Raw genomic sequence first — 17,805 nt, forward strand, 5'->3', positions numbered from 1 at the left:
TTATTCCAGTTAGGCCTCCTGAAGCATTACTTTCTCTGCAGCTGTTTTTCTTCTCTCAGAAACACAGCGTTATAGGATTAAAATAGGCCCATGCAATTAGGTAGTTATTTCCAACAGGTTGTAGGATGACTTTTCACTATCAGACAATACATTTTTAGACTTTATGATGTAAATCTTTTCAGGTGATTCCTCCCTTCTTTGCCTTAATCAGTAGTGGCTTTGTGTCAATAAATCAGCTCACTTATACCATCCAACTTTACAAGATGAGGATTCTTACACACTGAATAAAGAGACAAAATCCTCAGAGGTGAGAGAATTACACATTATTAAAACACTGTTGCAGTCCTCCACGTCATTATTTCCCCCTTACCACAGCCTGAGCTTAACCCAAGAATCAAGCACCTGTTTAAGTCCTCAAAAAAGTGACTACTGAACTTACCATCTCCATAGAGTCATCCACAGACATGAGTGTCTGAAGGCGTTTTCTCTGTAGCATGTTAGTGAACTCCATGTGTATGGGCTTCATGGGTCCTGTATACCGCATTATCCAGTGCTTGTCTGGGTTTGGAGCATAGTTGTAACTGGGAGTGCTAAGAAACGGAGAAAACCAGAATGTTTTAGCAGCGTAGAAAAAAAAAATTAACAAATCCATAGTAATGCTTACCATTAATTTCTATTTGATCAACACTACAGGATTTATTCTCTGTGGTACATAAGAAAGTATTAGATTTACTCTGGAAAAATCTTATACTTTTATGCTTCATATGAAAGATGGAAGAATGAAAACAACTCCAGGGAATCAAACCTATTAAAACAGAAAACATACATAGCTTTTGCAGGGTCATCCAGTCTAACATGGATACATTTCAAGGCCAGGAGACTAGCCTCATAAGTCTAACTCCACAAGTACATCTGGATGGAGCATGTCCTACAGAGTTCCTACTCACATAATTGCTTTGCTTTCACCTTGTACATAATTAGCACCAAATATCATGGCTTGTGCAGCTGTTTAACAATAGCCACAGAACTTACTGAAAAGGTTTTACTATGCTTAACAGCTTTTTTTTTCCCCCCCCAACATGACTGGCTATTTGAATGCTTTCACACTCATAAACCCAAAGAAGCATGGACACCCTACCCAGTGCACCAAACTGCATGAGAACTCACAGCAAAAAGTGGATACACAGCCACGTTTGAAAGACCTGCCAAGAAAAGCAGGGGAAGGGGAAACAGGACTGTATTTTGCAGACACTTTCAGACCACCAACTTCTTTTTGATCATCAGAAACTTTAATTAAAATCCCTGCAAATTCTCAAGAGCTGGATTCAATGTCCCCCTGCAATCCTGCTGCCCCTCCAAGTTTTCATGATCCTGAGACACCACTTAAGTGATGCGGAAATATATGACTGATTATCCATAATCTCATGTTGCTGGCAGTTCCAGAGATTGCTTTTCTCTGCATAATAATATTGCTTTAGGTTAGCTGAATCAAAACAAGACTTATTTTGATATAGCATTACAATGACGCTGACTCTCTGCATCACTAGAAAGCTCTATTATAGCTTACTTTTGCACAAAATGTTATTTTACATACCATATCTATTCCCCAAAGTTATTACTTAAGATTGAGAACTGCCTTTGTCAATTGACTTCATACCCTGGCTCAAGAGCATCACCTGCAGTGTAACGTATTAAAAATTACTTTTCCTAAATAATTTGTGAGGCTTTTTTTATTCAAAACAATAGAAGTCAGTCTATGCAAATGTGCAACCAGAGGGTGACACAGTAACACAGGAAAAATTTTCAGTTATATAGCAGATTTTCAGTTATTTTCTTCTTTCCAACACACAATTTCCTGATAAATTCAGCTCCTGCTTGGCAAGTACCTACTGTCGGTTTTGTCTATGCAACAGAGCAGCAGGGTTAGTTATTAAGATAAACAACAGTAATATAAGTTGAAAATTCTCCTTGAAATACTGTGTGTATCCAATGCATTTTTGAATGTGACAGGTAGTCTTAAGAGTTTTAACATAAATATGAAATTAATAATCTGACAGTAAAATGTTTGATGCTGAAAGCATCTGTTAGATGTTATCTGAAAAATGTGCGTAGGCGACAGACAAATGGAGGCTTCTTCATACAGGGAGGAAAGGGCTGGTGTTTATTCTCTCTGTATTGTTAATAGCCTCTTGAATTTCAGAATGTTATTGTGGCTGAAATAATGACATTGCTCCTTTGAAAATGCTGACAGTTATAGAAACTGTTGCTATGCGAAGCCCAGAATGAATCAAAAATGCTTGGCAAACTCCTTTTCAGCTTACTTTGTGATTTCCTGGCTGATTTGTAACCTCCTGCTATTTAATCCAACCAAAGCCCATGATTTTCTTTGATTACTACAAATGTAACCCTCTTATGTGTAACAGATTTGTCTGTCTTATGGGAAAAATACTCGAATACGACATTCTTAGAAGTTGGTTAAGACGACCTCTTCAAATGTACTCAGAAGGTAAGTCCTAGTCTGATTGTGTCTGACCCTAGAAAATATGGGTGCTACAACACACACTCTATAGAAATAACATTTCTGATCACTCTTAAACTGCCCAGCTGTTGCTTTCTTGGCAGCTAACAGCATAGGCAGTAAAAGGGGAAAACCGACCATATAGACTATGGATTTGCTATATGATTGCTGGTTGATGTGAGTGATTTTCAAACAAGAAAAGACTGCAGATGTACACGCAAGTCTAACAAGACAGAGAGACTGCAGTAGGGGGTGGAACGGTCATACCAGCTAATGTATGCAATAATAGAAGCAAGAAGGCATGAGCATAAATTAGCACAGAAGTACATACCGAATTTCCCCAGCAAAGTACTCTGACTGTTGGTCTGCACTTAAATCCACACCACTAACTTCTAGCTATTACTAGACTAGCAAGGCTACACAGTGCAGTATGGATGTCATCCTGTGTTACCATTGCAGTGTCACCTTCCCTTTGCTTTGGGGACACAGCTCAAGAATCCACTTGCAAACTTTTCAGTGCTGCCACAAGAGCTAGGACTAGACAAGAACTTTCATCAGGGTATTGCTTAGTGCTTTAGGGCAATTCATAAGAAGGGCTCCACCTCTTCCTTCCCTACCGTATTCACATGACAATGAAACAGTGAGAGCTGCCTACATCCCGTTACCACTGAGGGATTCCCTGGAATGTGGAAACAAAGGAAAAAATAGGAAGTAGAGAACTAATTTGTACATACAGTGAGGGAATGATGCGCATTCTGCATTTTTACATTTAATGCTAAACCCAGGCCAATGAAACCCCTTACAGTTTATTACTATAACTATTTAGTGTCAAAAAATTCTTTATAATAAGATTGGCAAGTTTTTTACGTAAAATGTACATAAAAGCCTACTTTTATATCCAAAAGAAAACCACAGCTCCTTAATCTACTAAGACAGAATCATAGAATCACAGAACAGTTCAGGTTGGAAAGGACCTTAAGATCATCTGGTTGGAAAGGACCTTAAGATCATCAAGTTCCAACCCCCCTGCCATGGGCAGGGACACACCACACTAAACCATGCCACCCAAGGCTCTGTCCAGCCTGGCCTTGAACACCACCAGGGATGGAGCATTCACAGCTTCCCTGGGCAACCCATTCCAGTGCCTCACCACCCTAACAGGAAAGAGCTTCTTCCTTATATCCAGTCTAAACTTCGCCTATTTAAGTTTTAACCTGTTACCCCTTGTCCTATCTCTACAGTCCCTGACGAAGAGTCCCTCCCCAGCATCCCTATAGGCCCCCTTCAGATACTGGAAGGCTGCTCTGAGGTCTCCACGCAGCCTTCTCTTCTCCAGGCTGAACAGCCCCAGCTTTCTCAGCCTGTCTTCATACGGGAGGTGCTCCAGGCCCTGATCATCTTCGTGGCCTCCTCTGGACTTGTTCCAACAGTTCCATGTCCTTTTTATGTTGAGGACACCAGAACTGCACACAGTGCTCCAGGTGAGGTCTCACGAGAGCAGATAATTTGTTTCTTTACAAACAAAACTTGTTTCCATGAAGTGATACTTCCTGTATAATTGTCATTGTAAGAAAAGCCGCCTACAACTGAAAATGGTTTTGTGTAACTACTTTATGATAAGGAAGAAAAACCTAGCTTGTGTGAAAAATAAAATTTAAACTATAAACAAAAGAAAACCAGACATAGTTTAGATTTTTCATTACTGGCATTCCTCAAATCCTCCTAACTCTTTTTCATACAACAAGCATAATTAAATTGCTACAAAATGTTGCCTGATAAATGATTATTATCTCTGAAATATGAATGCCTTCCAAGGGAACTTCTAATACAAGTGAGGTCAATACTGAGTATAAACTATGGGAAGTTGCTCATTTGGCATTTTCAAAGACAATAAATGAGCATAAGACAGCAAACAAGTACAAAATCCTGCATTGCTGTGAATCTAGGACACAGATTCTCTTTGGGGCACAGCACAAAAGCATGAAATACGTAATTTTAAGTTATGCAATATCTGGACAATAGAAAAAAGGAAGCTTTTTCTCTCAGACTCTATTTTAAATAAAATTAAAAAGCTGAAATAGCTTTCACTAGATTTTGGACTAGTCCTGAGCAGCTTCAGCTACCAATGGATTATTATTTCCATAAGTTCCCAGTTCCTTCACAAATCCTAAATAAAACAGAATTCCCCTTTAAAACACTAGAAATATAAAACGGCATGTAGGATCTAAACAACAAATGCTGAACATCAGTGAAGGTATGAAGCCAGTAATTAGAAAAATATTGGAGTGTGCTCAGTTAAGCTAAAGCCGATTTGGGAGAACCATTCATTTTACCAGAATGTGAAGAGATGTCTGTAATAGAGCATTACAGAGCTCTAGCTGTGAAATGTTCCTGTGCTATAAACAAGAACCATCTCCTCACGTACCTTATAACATGTTAACTCAGAAACCAGGTGATACAGCTTTTGGGACCTGTTCAAGACATTGTACTGGGTCAGGTACAGACACATAAGACCTCATTCAGAAATAGCTTGTCTTATTTGGTGCTGCAGGCCTGTATTTCCTTTCTTTCCATATATGAAACAGAAGTACTAAGTACTGCATGCTACGTGATTTTTGGTACTACCATAAAACAATATAGTTTATATCTGAGGAGAGGGAGATAGATTTTTCCTGAAGAGATGACAGCCCAAGAATCAGAGTTTGATACCACCACCACTCCCCCCCAAATAAAACAGCACTTTACTTCCTAAATAGGTTGTAACATTGTCCAATAAATTCAACATGAATCTTTCCATTTATCTCAGTGAGCTACAATGCTGAGTTCTAGATAAGGTCACCATTCTCAAGATACTTGTACAAGCCTGAAGAGGTTGAAAAGATAAAATCTTGAAACTCTTCTTACATATTTGTGACAAACTCATGCAAGAGTATTACAAAGTAAACTGTGTTCTCCCAGACGTACCCAGGACTTCTATATTCCTAAACCTGGAAATCAAAGGTTTTATTTTTCCTTACATGTGTTGTGAGGCATTAGGAAAGAGATGCGAGTACTGAGGGGCTGAATCTTCAGGGCCATGAGGAGCAGCATGGCTTATAACCATCAGCACAGGCCTGTGCGGATACATCTTCTTTGAGATTCTGAAGAAGGTAATACTGTCGTTTGTAATCAGATCAGTTAGATAGTCCTGCAAGTAGAAGTAAAAGTATAATGAGATACTTGATAATTTCAAACTGGGGGGGTGAAATGGTAAGGGGATGCCTGAGATATTGTAAGAAACAGGAAAAAAGAAGCTACTTTACTCAGAATGGGAGAAGGGAGTAAGTTACAGATGTTAAAACTTCAAAAAGCAAAACCAAACCATTCTTTCTTCACTGCCTAGAAATATGAAAAGCCACAGCTTCCTCTCAGAAATGAATATCAAATAGGACTCTTTCTTCCCAGAGCGCATAATTACATTATGAAGATCACAGGACTAAATACAACCTTATTAATGAAAAAAAGAAAATTACAGGTCAATTTATTTGCTTTCTGGTGTTGATATCTGCAAGGCATTTAATCTGACCTTAGCATCATAAAAGTGCTTTGAAAATCCAAAGGGCTTGATGTTCCCTTTTCTTAACTTCCCTCTGAACTAGAAGTCACTAAGCTAAAAGATGCTGTGCTAATTGGACCAAAAATTCATTCAATATTACTGACACAGTGACAAGCTGATAGAGATTTAGTTCTATCAAATAAAATGCTGAGAATATAGAAAACTTCCTTTGGAAGATATAGACTATCTTTCCATTTTCTAAGAAGCATCATTATTATTCTCCTTATATCTGCTGGAGCTACATGGATTGAAGATAGTATTTTTAGTGACAAGCCATGTTTCTCTTCTCTAAGACTGCATCACATGAAATGCTGCAAATATAAATACTTCTCAAACACAAGTAGGATATGAAGCTGCACCTTTAAAAAAAGGGTAACAACTGTCGTATCACAGCTGAACGCAAAACCAGACATAACATCTGCCCCTGGTCAAGTGAACAAGTACAAGGTGTGGTATATATTGGATTAAATCTCCTTTTAAGTGCAGTTTTCTGTCCGTGGTTCAGTCTCTTGCTCCTCTTCATCACTGCCAATGACCTTGACCTGAGAAGTCAGCTTATCATCCATCAAAGGAAGCCTTTTTCACTGACTGTATTTACTTTCCCCAAGTTATTTCCTGTGCATCCCAGAACAAGGCTGACAAAGTCTTCGTTTATCATTTTACACACTGGTCCCAGCATGGTGCATGTTTGTTATGAAACTGCCACGACTATGTTATTGATGTGATATTTTCACTCATGAAAGCAGGTGTAAATAGGCATAATTCCATCAAAGTTAACTGAAGGACCTCCTTTCATCACCATATGCAGGGGAAGGGAGATTGTACAGTAAGCCAGACCAGAGCAAAACTGGCTTCTGAGCATACTTTTAATACCTGAGACCATAGTTATAGCTGAGAGAGAAATACTGGAATGCTGTCAAAAAAGCATTGACGTTTATCTGAAATGTGACTCTCCTTTAAGCTGGCTGCTCACCATCTTAAGTGTATAACATCTTTGGTTCAGCCATTATGAAAGCATAGTTTCAAACTCCATTTTGAAGATAATTTTCACCTGGTCAAAGTGAAAATCGTTCAAATTCAACACCGCAAACCCAGTGTCTGCCAGGCCAAAAAGACCAAGTAGAAACATTTCCCCCAACCGATTTCTTTTTTTAGAGCTTCAGATTGCAGAGGTTGTTGCAGACGGTGCAAATAATATGAAACTAAAGACTCATCTAAAAAAGCTGACAGAAACTGAAAAAAGAACAATCAAAGTAGAATATCTCCTGCTAGAAAATCTGAAAGAATTTGCAAAGATTTGATTTTCAGGGGTAAAGTGCTCAGCTCTTGCTTTTGAGGACAGAATCAGCAGTGGTTTTTTACAAGTTTTCCACTGGCATATAATTAACACTAACAGTGTCAAGTAGATAGGGCTAAAAAATAATCTGATTATGTTGTTCATTGCTGGAAAATTAAATTTCCAGCAACGAAGTGGCAGAAGCAGTCTTGTATGTCAGCTTCTGTTTGTTCATTTGAACTCCAGTGTTAACACCAGCAAGTGCTGTTGCTCTGTGTACTAGCAACTGTTTATTACCATAGCTCTGTATTATGCAAGAATATGAAGATTACAAAGACATTTACATTTTTTTTTTAATTTATTATCAAACTCAGTAAGGAAAACTAAACCAAATGAAAACCTAAACATTTTCAAGTATTGCATACACAAACCAGAGCTGAGAATATTGGAACACACAGTTCCCTATTGGCTCCTTGGAGCAATGGGGAACAGTGCCCTATGAAATCACTTGCCTGACATTGTTCCATGTAAGATCTATTTCCATCTTAACATTTTTGTTACATGGCTTTAGAGATTAGCTCTCATTCTTCATAGATGAGAAGGGAAATAAAAGATAAATAATTCTGTACATCAGGTGCCCTTTCCCCTTGGCAGCTGGTGATAGCAAAAGAAACCCTAGAAGCCTGTTAAGTTTTATCTTTCAACACAAAGTACATTCAATTAAAAATGACAAATAGGGGAGGGGAGAGGAGAAATCAGAGACATCAGCCTTTCAAAGGAAAATCTGACTGTGAACACATCGCTAATGAAACACAAATACGGAGGCAGGATTTCTGCTCAATAAGAGAGAGCAAACCGAGCCTTTGTTGACCAAATACACCTTACAAATTAATGTCACTCCAGAGCAAGTCACTTTCTTAAGTTATACACTACTTAAACTGCAGCAGTTTATGGATAAATTTATTTACCATCACACTTTGGAGACAACTCAGGCCATTATGGGAATTCACAAAAGCTGGTTCCTTTGGAAAGATAACTCATTTGGCTGAAATAAGCATGTTCCTGACTGCAAAGAGGTAACTGAGCTGCAACATGTGCTAGATGAGGGGGAAAAAAAAAAAAAAAAAAAAAAGGTACTGCATTTGACAATGGTTATCAAGCATTTTAGTAAATTTGGCCAGGGTGTAACATCCTTGCAAGAATATTAGGAAACATATGCGCCTGTAACAATGCACAGAGATATAAATTCAATAGTTACATTCTCCACTCATTCAGAATAATCCTAAGATACACACCAAGATATTATGAATTCTCGATCTTATTACGGCTGTGAAACAAGTTCCTTAAACTAATATAAAAAGATGGGTTTAGCTGGAGGGAACTGGATTCTTATCTCACTTATGCTTGTGTAACTTCACTGGAGTCAGTTCTATACCAGGGGAAGAGATGACAATCAGACTCGGCACACAATAATTAAAGCATACAAAGTACAGAAATTGTTATCATGCAGCTTTTAAACTGATTTTATTTCAGTTCATAATGCATAATATAGTCTCAGGACATTTTGTTTGTTTCCACTGCTGCTAACAATGTTTTCAGTAACATGACCCTCCTGGAATGGAAGATAAGGAGAAGTCCAAACATGACGCCCATTGGGTTGTAGCTAACGTTACATGGAGCAGCTTTCATGTATGAAAAGAATTCTTTAGTTAGATTGAAGCCATGAAGCACAGCCTTCTTGCAGCCACGCCTAAATGTAAAAATAATAGAATTAAATCAATAGCACCTACCCTAGAGTAGTCGTATCCATGCTTCTCCTTCACTCCATTTCTACAGAGTGTATAGTTATAAAATCGAGAGTTTTTAAGTAATCCAACCCATTCTTTCCAACCAGGAGGTACATAGGAGCCATTGTATTCATTGAGGTACTTTCCAAAGAAAGCTAGGGGTAGAGAAAACAGAAGCATAGTAAGAAGGTGTAACAGAAACACTTCAAAGACACCACATTTAACCATACTCTTTCCTGTCTCTTCTTAGAGAAGCGCTGTCTTAATTCCAATACACACAACATAAAAGCTAAGTGTTTATTTCAGAGCTCCAGATCTTGTGATTTACAATCTGACTATGTAAGAGAGAAACTGGACCACAATTACCATTATATTTTCTTTATTTTATGATACATTCAGATTCAGATGAACAAAACAGAGAATACCTAAGACACTGCTGGTTGCCACATTATCTCATCCTGCTCTGAATCACCCAATTTAGGTACATTTTTCATTTTGGTTACACCCACTTAAGCCATCTCCACCTAAGGAACTGGCAGAAGCAGTGAAGTTACTAATAGGAGGCTGGCTCAGGAGAAATGATGACAAATGAGGACCATAAATTTGATGGGCTTTTAAACTGGTTGCATAGAAGAAATGAAGCAGCAGTGGTTTGGCAGAACAAGCGCAGAATGAGTACAAGGGTTCTTGCAGAACACCAGGTAGGCATTTGAGCCATCCTGTCAGAAGAGCTCTGTGCATGAAAGCCTTGCTCTGTAAGCCCCAAGTGTACAAAGATAAAAATGGTTAAGGAAAACGAAAAGCGTTAGATTTCTATGAGAAGAACACAAACCCTCTAAAGCACACGATATACCCAACAATGCTTTCACACCACTGTAGTTAAAAATTAAATGAAGGAACATATTTTTAGTATTAGTGTATATATCATCACTAGGCAGTTACATGGTAAGTTATACTGGAAGACTCCCATTTGTCTAGTTAGGTTTTTATAAAGCTTAAAGGCAAAATTTTGCTCTTGGGTCTGCAGACCGCACTGCAAATCAGCACCTGACTTCCCATGATCAGAGCTCCCATCTCAATTTTTGAATGGTCACGCAATACAAGTTAGCATTGCCATAGTGACTAGGACAAAGATCTTTACACTTGTTCCAGTTGTCAAGACAAATACTTTTAATCCGCAGGTACACAGTGTCTGCAGGATCTCACAGTGACCATCTATCAGTGACTGACTGTGAATCTATAAGGATAACAGACTGAGATTTAGCTCTTAGACTAAACCTCACTTCATAATCTACAAGACTTGAGTACAAATTCTCATTTTTCAGATTCTTAATGACTTTTTAAGCACACAGCCTATAGTGCCTGATACTGCACTTTCTTGTACTTAAATAAATGAAAGGAACAATAGTGTGGTTAGAGTAAGACAGTTACCTTACCTAAGTCAATGGATTTACATCTATTTGTAGTAGGCTGAATATCTGTCCAAAAGACAGACACAGTGTGAAACACTGAATGTCTGAGATATTTTAAAGTATTTGAAAGAGATAAGTGTTGACAAAATTACAATCTACATCACAGATGAGGAGAGCACATCTATTGGTACACAATAGATTCCTTAAAATTACACTGTACTTTCAAAATATTTTGCAAAAGCAGGTAAGGCGTTATACTATTTTTCACATCAGCCACTTACAAAAAGGTTAGGCGACTGATAAGCATGCTGCTGAGAAGAGTTTGTTTCACTGTCCTAAACTACCTCACGAGATCTTCATTAACTAAGCAAAGTAAGCTGGCAGCAAAGAACAAAGCAAAACCTACTCCACTATGGATGAAAACTATCAAGTTACTCAGGGACTGTATTTATACATGAACAACTTCATTAAAGACTGAGAGGAAACTTAAGCAGTTATGGGTATTAAGCCAATACAGATGCACATTTTTTCTTGTCCTAGTAACAAAGAACACAAGACTGAAGCACTGCCCACTGCCTAAAGCAGCAGGGATGCACAAGGCTGTCCAAAGTCTTTTGTCCCCCATTCAACATATTACATCCAAACAGAGATATATTTGGCATTTCTGCTCACAGGAACCAATCTGTTCCTAAAACCTCTGGCTGAGCCAGCTGAAGAACTCAGGAAAGAGGCATTCTGTAGAGAATTACTTCATTGTTTTTCTGCAGAGGCAATAAAGTCTGGTGGAAGTTCCTTCCCGCACCTTTTGCATCCCCCCCACTGTACATTCAGGATGTCTTTATAACCTTGCACGGATGTTCAAATACTTTAAATAATTTTCTCTGCTGTTTCCAATCTTCCATTTCACATTCCTTCCTTTCCTCTCTCCTTCTCAGCCATTTAAAGGCTTGTTATTCACAAACTTTTACATGTCACTCCTCTCAGTACAAAATACTGGTTACAAAAAAGCTCTCTTGATGCTGGCGAAAGATCTTGATTTTGGATTGTAAAGGTTCTCTCACACACACTTTTCCCCCTCAACAGATTAGTTCACCACCAGAGACAGCTGCTCACTAGCATACACATGCCTCTGGTACATCCAATTTCAAACCACTCCAAGATTTCATTAATAAACATTCAAAGAGGCTGCTGTTTGATATGCTCAGCCATGTTCCTATCTCCAGTCTATGCAATGATCATTAAACAACATTCAAATGGCTGGTTTTCATAAATGCATTAAGAATGTGATTTTCCTTTGCTTTCAACACTATACAATGCAGTTTGTCCCAAGACAACATAAAACAGGATATGCAAGAATTGAGTCCTTTGTACAGTGTTACCACTTCCGCAGGGGTTCATAACCTTCTAAGGTTCTTTGCTCAGTCTCACCCTTGGATGATAAGCACCTGGAAAATTCTTTGGTACAGAGTGGAATTTTTACAAGAGGTTTTCTTTTTTAAACTCTTCCTGTAAGGAAACAAAATTGCACACAAAAGAGTTTTCCCTGTGCTACCAATTAATACAAAGGTCTGCTCTGAATACAACACAGCCGTAGACATACGAAGGCCACAGCTCATTGCTTAAAAAGCAGATCTCGCATATTGTCAAATGGAGTGTAAAAGCACAATTAGAACGGACATCAAGGCACCATTTACCAGCACTGGAAACATTCAAGCCAGATCCACCATCTATCTATATCATTGTGCAGTTTAACCCCACCTGGCAACTATGTCCCAGGACAATCATCTACCAGACTCCACAAATTAGTTGGATTTTTTTTCCTCCTTTTTTAAAAACACAAAATCTTTTCCTACTACTTATCTAAAAGTACTTAACACTACTAAAATGCGTCCACAAAGGATATTCACAAAACCTGCATTAAACTGAAAACTAAGATAATTAAGGATGCATCAATAAAATGATGCAGGAGATCATCCCTCTATTCCATATGGACTGCCTAACATAGGGAGTTGGACATAGCAGATCTTTTTCACTTCTAAAATTAGGAATGCAGTGGAAGTCAACAGAGGTTCACCAGTGTAAAGCTGCCAGATCAGATTTAGACACAGAGTTTTCAGTCTTTCATCACTTCCTTGATTTGGCAGCTCTGATTCTGACTGTAGTCATCTGACAGACTACTGGCCAAGATCACTTATCCATTCCCCTAATAACCTGCTTAACGGTATAATTATAGTGGTTATGCTAATTTTAAATAAAGTAAGAAGGAAATCAATAAAGGAATGTATGAGAGGAGTACTGGTAATAACTTTGACAGTGCCACGTTACATTCTGTTGGGAAGCAGTGAAAGATAGAGCTCTTGCTACACATAAAGCCAAAGCAGGCCATGCACTAGAAAAATATACTCTGTGGAACACTAGCCAGGCTTCAAGGGGACCTAAGAACCTTTTCACCGGTGGGGTGATTACTGAGAGGACAAAGCCAGCTCCTCATGGTAGTACATGGTGGAAAGAGAAGAAAGAACCAGCACAGTGAGTTTCAGCCTGGATGTAAATAAAAGCTGTTTCACAAAGAGTTGAAGAGTGAAACGGGTTGCTCAGGAACACTGTCAATTCCAATCCTTGGTGTTTTTCAAGACTAGACTGGATCAAGCTCTCAGCAACATGGCCTGGGACAGGCTTTGAGCAGGCAGTGGAAAAGAGACCTCCTGAGGCCCCTTCCAACCCAAATTAGCCTGTGATCCCATGATGGACTCAGTGACTTACAAAGCCCATCTTCAGTTGAATATACATGATTCTTGGATTTGAGAATTTTGGAATATATTTATAAAAATTCATGGTCTCATAATAAATCCTTAAGCTGAAAGTAAAATTAAACTTTCTGTGGCTCCCAGACAATCCATTCAGTATTTACACCACAGATCACTCCTCCTGGAGTCTTCATATCCTTCATGCTATGTAGCTACATCCACCTATTAGCACCCCATTAAATTGCACTTACCACCATGACTGTGAAGTTAAACTCACCTTTTAAGCTATTAGCCCTCTTCATTCAAAAGAGAATGTTGTGCATTAAGTACTTGAGAGATGTATTTAAAGCAGTGTTTTTCTGACATATTTCAAGGGCCAGCTTTCCAGGTATTAACTTAGGCTTGGAGCTACTAGCCTTAGCTGCTCATAGAGATTTGTCTACCCCTCTAAAAGCTTTCACTTCTGTATCTGATAGCAGTTGTTCCCAGCTCAAAGTTGAACAATTGGCTGTGTTTGAGCAATCCCTTAATTTTGGACTGGGGAAAGGGGTAATTTCAGATCTTCTTTCTGTTGTATACCTACCAAAAATCACTTTCGGTACTTTTTGTCCTCTAAGAGACAATCGGAGGAAAGCTGATGAGAAAGCACTCTCGGCATGACTAAGTACGCATGTAACAAGCAGTACGCCAAAAGGTCAATTCAGCTTTGCTCTCACATCATGGCCAAATATGCTCTAACTGCACAATAGACCAAACCCAGTGAAATTTATGGATTTCGAGCAGAAGTATGAGGGTTCCGAGATAAAATCCTATAATATTAAATTAGGTTCCATGGAAAATACTTTTCAGGACAGACCAGTTCTTATCAAGTACCAAAGTAACTGACCAGATTTTCCAAAAATCAGTAACTCCTAAGTGCTGAAGTCACCTGAACAAAATGGTCCCAACTGGCACCTTTAGTGACAACTGGAAATACAACACTACTGCAGAGCTTTGAAGATACAATATTACTATTAATATCTCAGTAACTGCTATAAATCTAATGGGTTGCTCAAAACATTCAGTGAGTTCCTGGATTTTAGAGTATTTTTAAGGAGGAAAAGCAGGGTTTAAGACCACATTTTGTTCTTCCTTAACAACAGTTCCAGAGTGCTAAGGAAGACTGGGCTCTGAGTCTTTATTTCTTTTCCTTTTTATGCCTGCAACAGTCCTTGAAATGACAAATTCATTGAAATACTGAACCAGCTAGACTAAGGAGAGAAGTACAGGTGTACATACACACACATTTTCAGTCTATTGCACATGATGGCCCAATTTTTCTCTAACCTATAATACACTGATAGCACAAAATTTTCTTAAAGATCACATGCTCCAGCCACCATCACAGGGACATAAAAAGAGTATTACTAAAGGCAAGAGCCTTTACATGCACAGTTCTTCTCTGTAACTGGAATAAAAATTATCATTACAATTCCTGAAGCATAATAGCTGTAAAAACCACGTCGTACAGTGGCTGGTATCCACTGCAGTTAGAATAGCCTACAGGCTTTCTTGTTATTCCAGGGGACTAGTTTGATATCTACTAGGACAAAGGCAATGCACAGTAATCTTTATGACACCTTTGTTCCCTCTTCCCAAATTTGCATTGCACATTCCTCAGTTGTGGCCAAGGATCAGTGCCAAGATCTATTTAATGAATCAGGGGAATTGGCTGAAAGGGAACAGATGAAGCCAAATAAAACAAAAGGGCTCAAACCAAATATTTTGAAATGGTCAACAAGGAATCAAACTGAAGAATGCTGATGGGGAGCCAAGTCTTGCTTGTCCTTCTCAGGTGAGGAAATTCCCAGTAGGACTGAGGCCAAGCCACCTTCACTAATGTCTACCGCACAGCCTACAAAAGTTCAAACACAACTCGAATTGTGAGGCATAAATACCATTCTGAACAGCCCTCTCTCACACACACCTTCTAAAAGTTACAGGAATAAAATATAGAAATCGCAATCTTCCTATCATCAATATTTATCACAGTTCAGGACAAGATGAATTACTGTATTGCAGCAATATCGTTTCCTGTGCCAGGCAGCACATGAGAAAGCAGATCTGGCTGCATGGTTTAGAGCACTACCCCACAGCACAGGTCATTGTCACCAGTCGACCTGCTCATACGCCTTGGCGGCCAATCCTGACATTCAGATTTTCCACAAATCACTTCCCAACATCAAAATTGCAACACAGAGTATTTTATTAAAAATTTACCAAGGGTATCACTCCCCATTTTACATACCACAGTCACAGAAGAATCTTAACCTTTAGATTTATCCTCCTCCCTTCACATCAACATTTCCTCCTCCACGCGTAAAACCCCCAAACCTCCCCAACAGTGGATTGTCAGACCTATTTTTTAGTAACAGTCTAAGCAAAAGCTCATCTAGCTTAACGCTGAATCTTTACTGAAATACCAAAGTCTGCACCACACTACTTGGGCCAACTCCAAAAGAAATTCATTTAGAGCCATTTTGTCTCCAGGATTTGAAGAAAACCCAATTACCAAGTTTTAGGGAAGTACCAAGATGTGCTGTGAAGAAGAAATATTTGCTGTATTTTAACAAGCTGGGTTTTTCCACATAGCAATAAACTTGGAGGAACACTACTTAAAGCATTAGCTCTTAAATAAAAACAACTATGTTTTACTGAGCCCAAGTAAGAGAGAAGTCCAAACCTGGTTCAATATAACCACAGAATTCCTTTCAAAAAGATATTTACTGAAACAGAAGAAATTTAGGTTCTAAAGAAGTTCATTGCCTGTACATTTACCTTTTACTTTTGACATACATGATACTTCAAATAACCAGTCACATTTTACAGTCCTGAAATGCATCTATCCCAAAAACATATATAGTCCTCCCACGCGTAACATGTACACAAGGCCAAGAAGTGTTACCATCTCTAACTTGGAAGATGAGACAAAACTCGCAGGCCAGTACTCATAGTAATGAAACAAACAAGACATGGGGGTGTTTCAGTTCAAAGCAATTGGAATTCAACTTCCAGAAACTGGAATTAGAATCCATCTGCACAGTCTATGCCATAGACACTGGCAAGTCTTCGCAATCATCACTGTTCTCCTATGCACTTTATTAAAAGGTGGCACATAGCTCATTGTTCTATCTTGGAACTTCCACATCACTAAGCTTTTCCAGTGCCCGCTACATTGTGTATCACTGCTGTACAGCACAAGTATCTAACCATGCTGTTATACACTATGATCTGTGTGGGCCATGCAGAACACTCATACCTTTAGACAAATAGGAAAAAGAACTTAGGAAAACTGCATTCAATAAATTACATCATTAAAATTAGATTATTTTGAAAGACTTCAGAAAAAAAACGACAACAGCAAACAACCCAAAACAACAAAATAAAACCAAACCCCAGCATTCTAGAAAATAAAAAAGAATGCAAGAAGATAACAGAAGGACTTAAACTGCTAGCTGCAGATCTTAAATTGGATTGAGAAGGAGGGAATTTCTTCTCATTTCTGGCTGATAAGCTACCTAATACTGAACAAAAATAGCACTGCATGATGAAAAACTTAGTAAGCCAATATGTTCCTTTACTTTGTTAAGTTCTGCCATCCTAAAAGGTCTACACTAATAAAGACTTTAAGAACATAATTATCATATATGTGCAAGTATTTGGTTCAGCCTTTAGCTGTTTTGAATGCTATGAATGATAATGCTATTTCTGAAGAAATATCAAGCTATGAATAACTTCTTGCTTGAAATGATAAATCAGTATGATAAAGCCATTACACTTCAAGTGGTAAAATGGGCATCCTATCAGAAGAGTACATTATAGTAGGGGGAAAGAAAAATATGAGGCATTTTGCACAACCTACAACATTTTATGTTGAAAACATAGATTTAGAGGAAGAAATAAAAGAGAGGGTAAGAAGGAAACAAAATATGACTGGAAATAAGGGAGCCACAGGCATTATCTGAACTCTGCAGTTGTGGATGCCTTGGTCTCAGACTCCTGGGAAAGTTATACTGGATTACAGGCTATCTTGGGGATTTTACTCAGCAGGTTACTCACAGAAGAGTATATATTCCTCTCTTCAGGACAGTTAAAACGTGCACACTAAACAACAAAGCTAACATGGAGAAAACAGGTAAAGAAAAAGTAGCTGTAGGGGTAAGTTTCACTTCTACAATGTCTGCATAATCCTCAGGAGACCACAGCTCTACTTAATGTGCTCTCAAGTTATCATGCATTATAATATGTTTAAAGTAAAATTACTGATGCTTAGAACTCAATTCAGGGAAACAGAGGGAAAAGATATATTCATGTTTGACTTGAAACCAATTTATAGTTTAGAACTGATATTAGTGCTGGGAGAAAAAGAAACTCTTTAAGACATGTAAGACAGGATTTTCTTCGAAAATGCCATTCTCCAGAATATTTGCA

At 38.4% G+C, this 17,805-nt stretch overlaps 1 protein-coding gene across 9 annotated transcripts in view; it reads right to left on the reverse strand.

The window, feature by feature from the left end:
* The window catches only part of SULF2 (sulfatase 2), a 151,909-nt gene that overhangs the window by 34,670 nt on the left and 99,434 nt on the right, over positions 1-17,805 (reverse strand). For all 9 annotated transcript variants that reach the window (XM_065691156.1, XM_065691157.1, XM_065691159.1 and 6 more), the window contains 3 exons: positions 9,180-9,331; positions 5,536-5,705; positions 440-590 (listed from right to left, as the gene is read on the reverse strand). In XM_065691156.1, coding sequence (XP_065547228.1) covers positions 440-590; positions 5,536-5,705; positions 9,180-9,331 — 473 coding nt within the window. The remainder of the gene's footprint in view (positions 1-439; positions 591-5,535; positions 5,706-9,179; positions 9,332-17,805) is intronic.

This window comes from Lathamus discolor, chromosome 11 (assembly GCF_037157495.1).
Source record: "Lathamus discolor isolate bLatDis1 chromosome 11, bLatDis1.hap1, whole genome shotgun sequence".
Taxonomy (NCBI): Eukaryota; Metazoa; Chordata; class Aves; order Psittaciformes; family Psittacidae; genus Lathamus; species Lathamus discolor.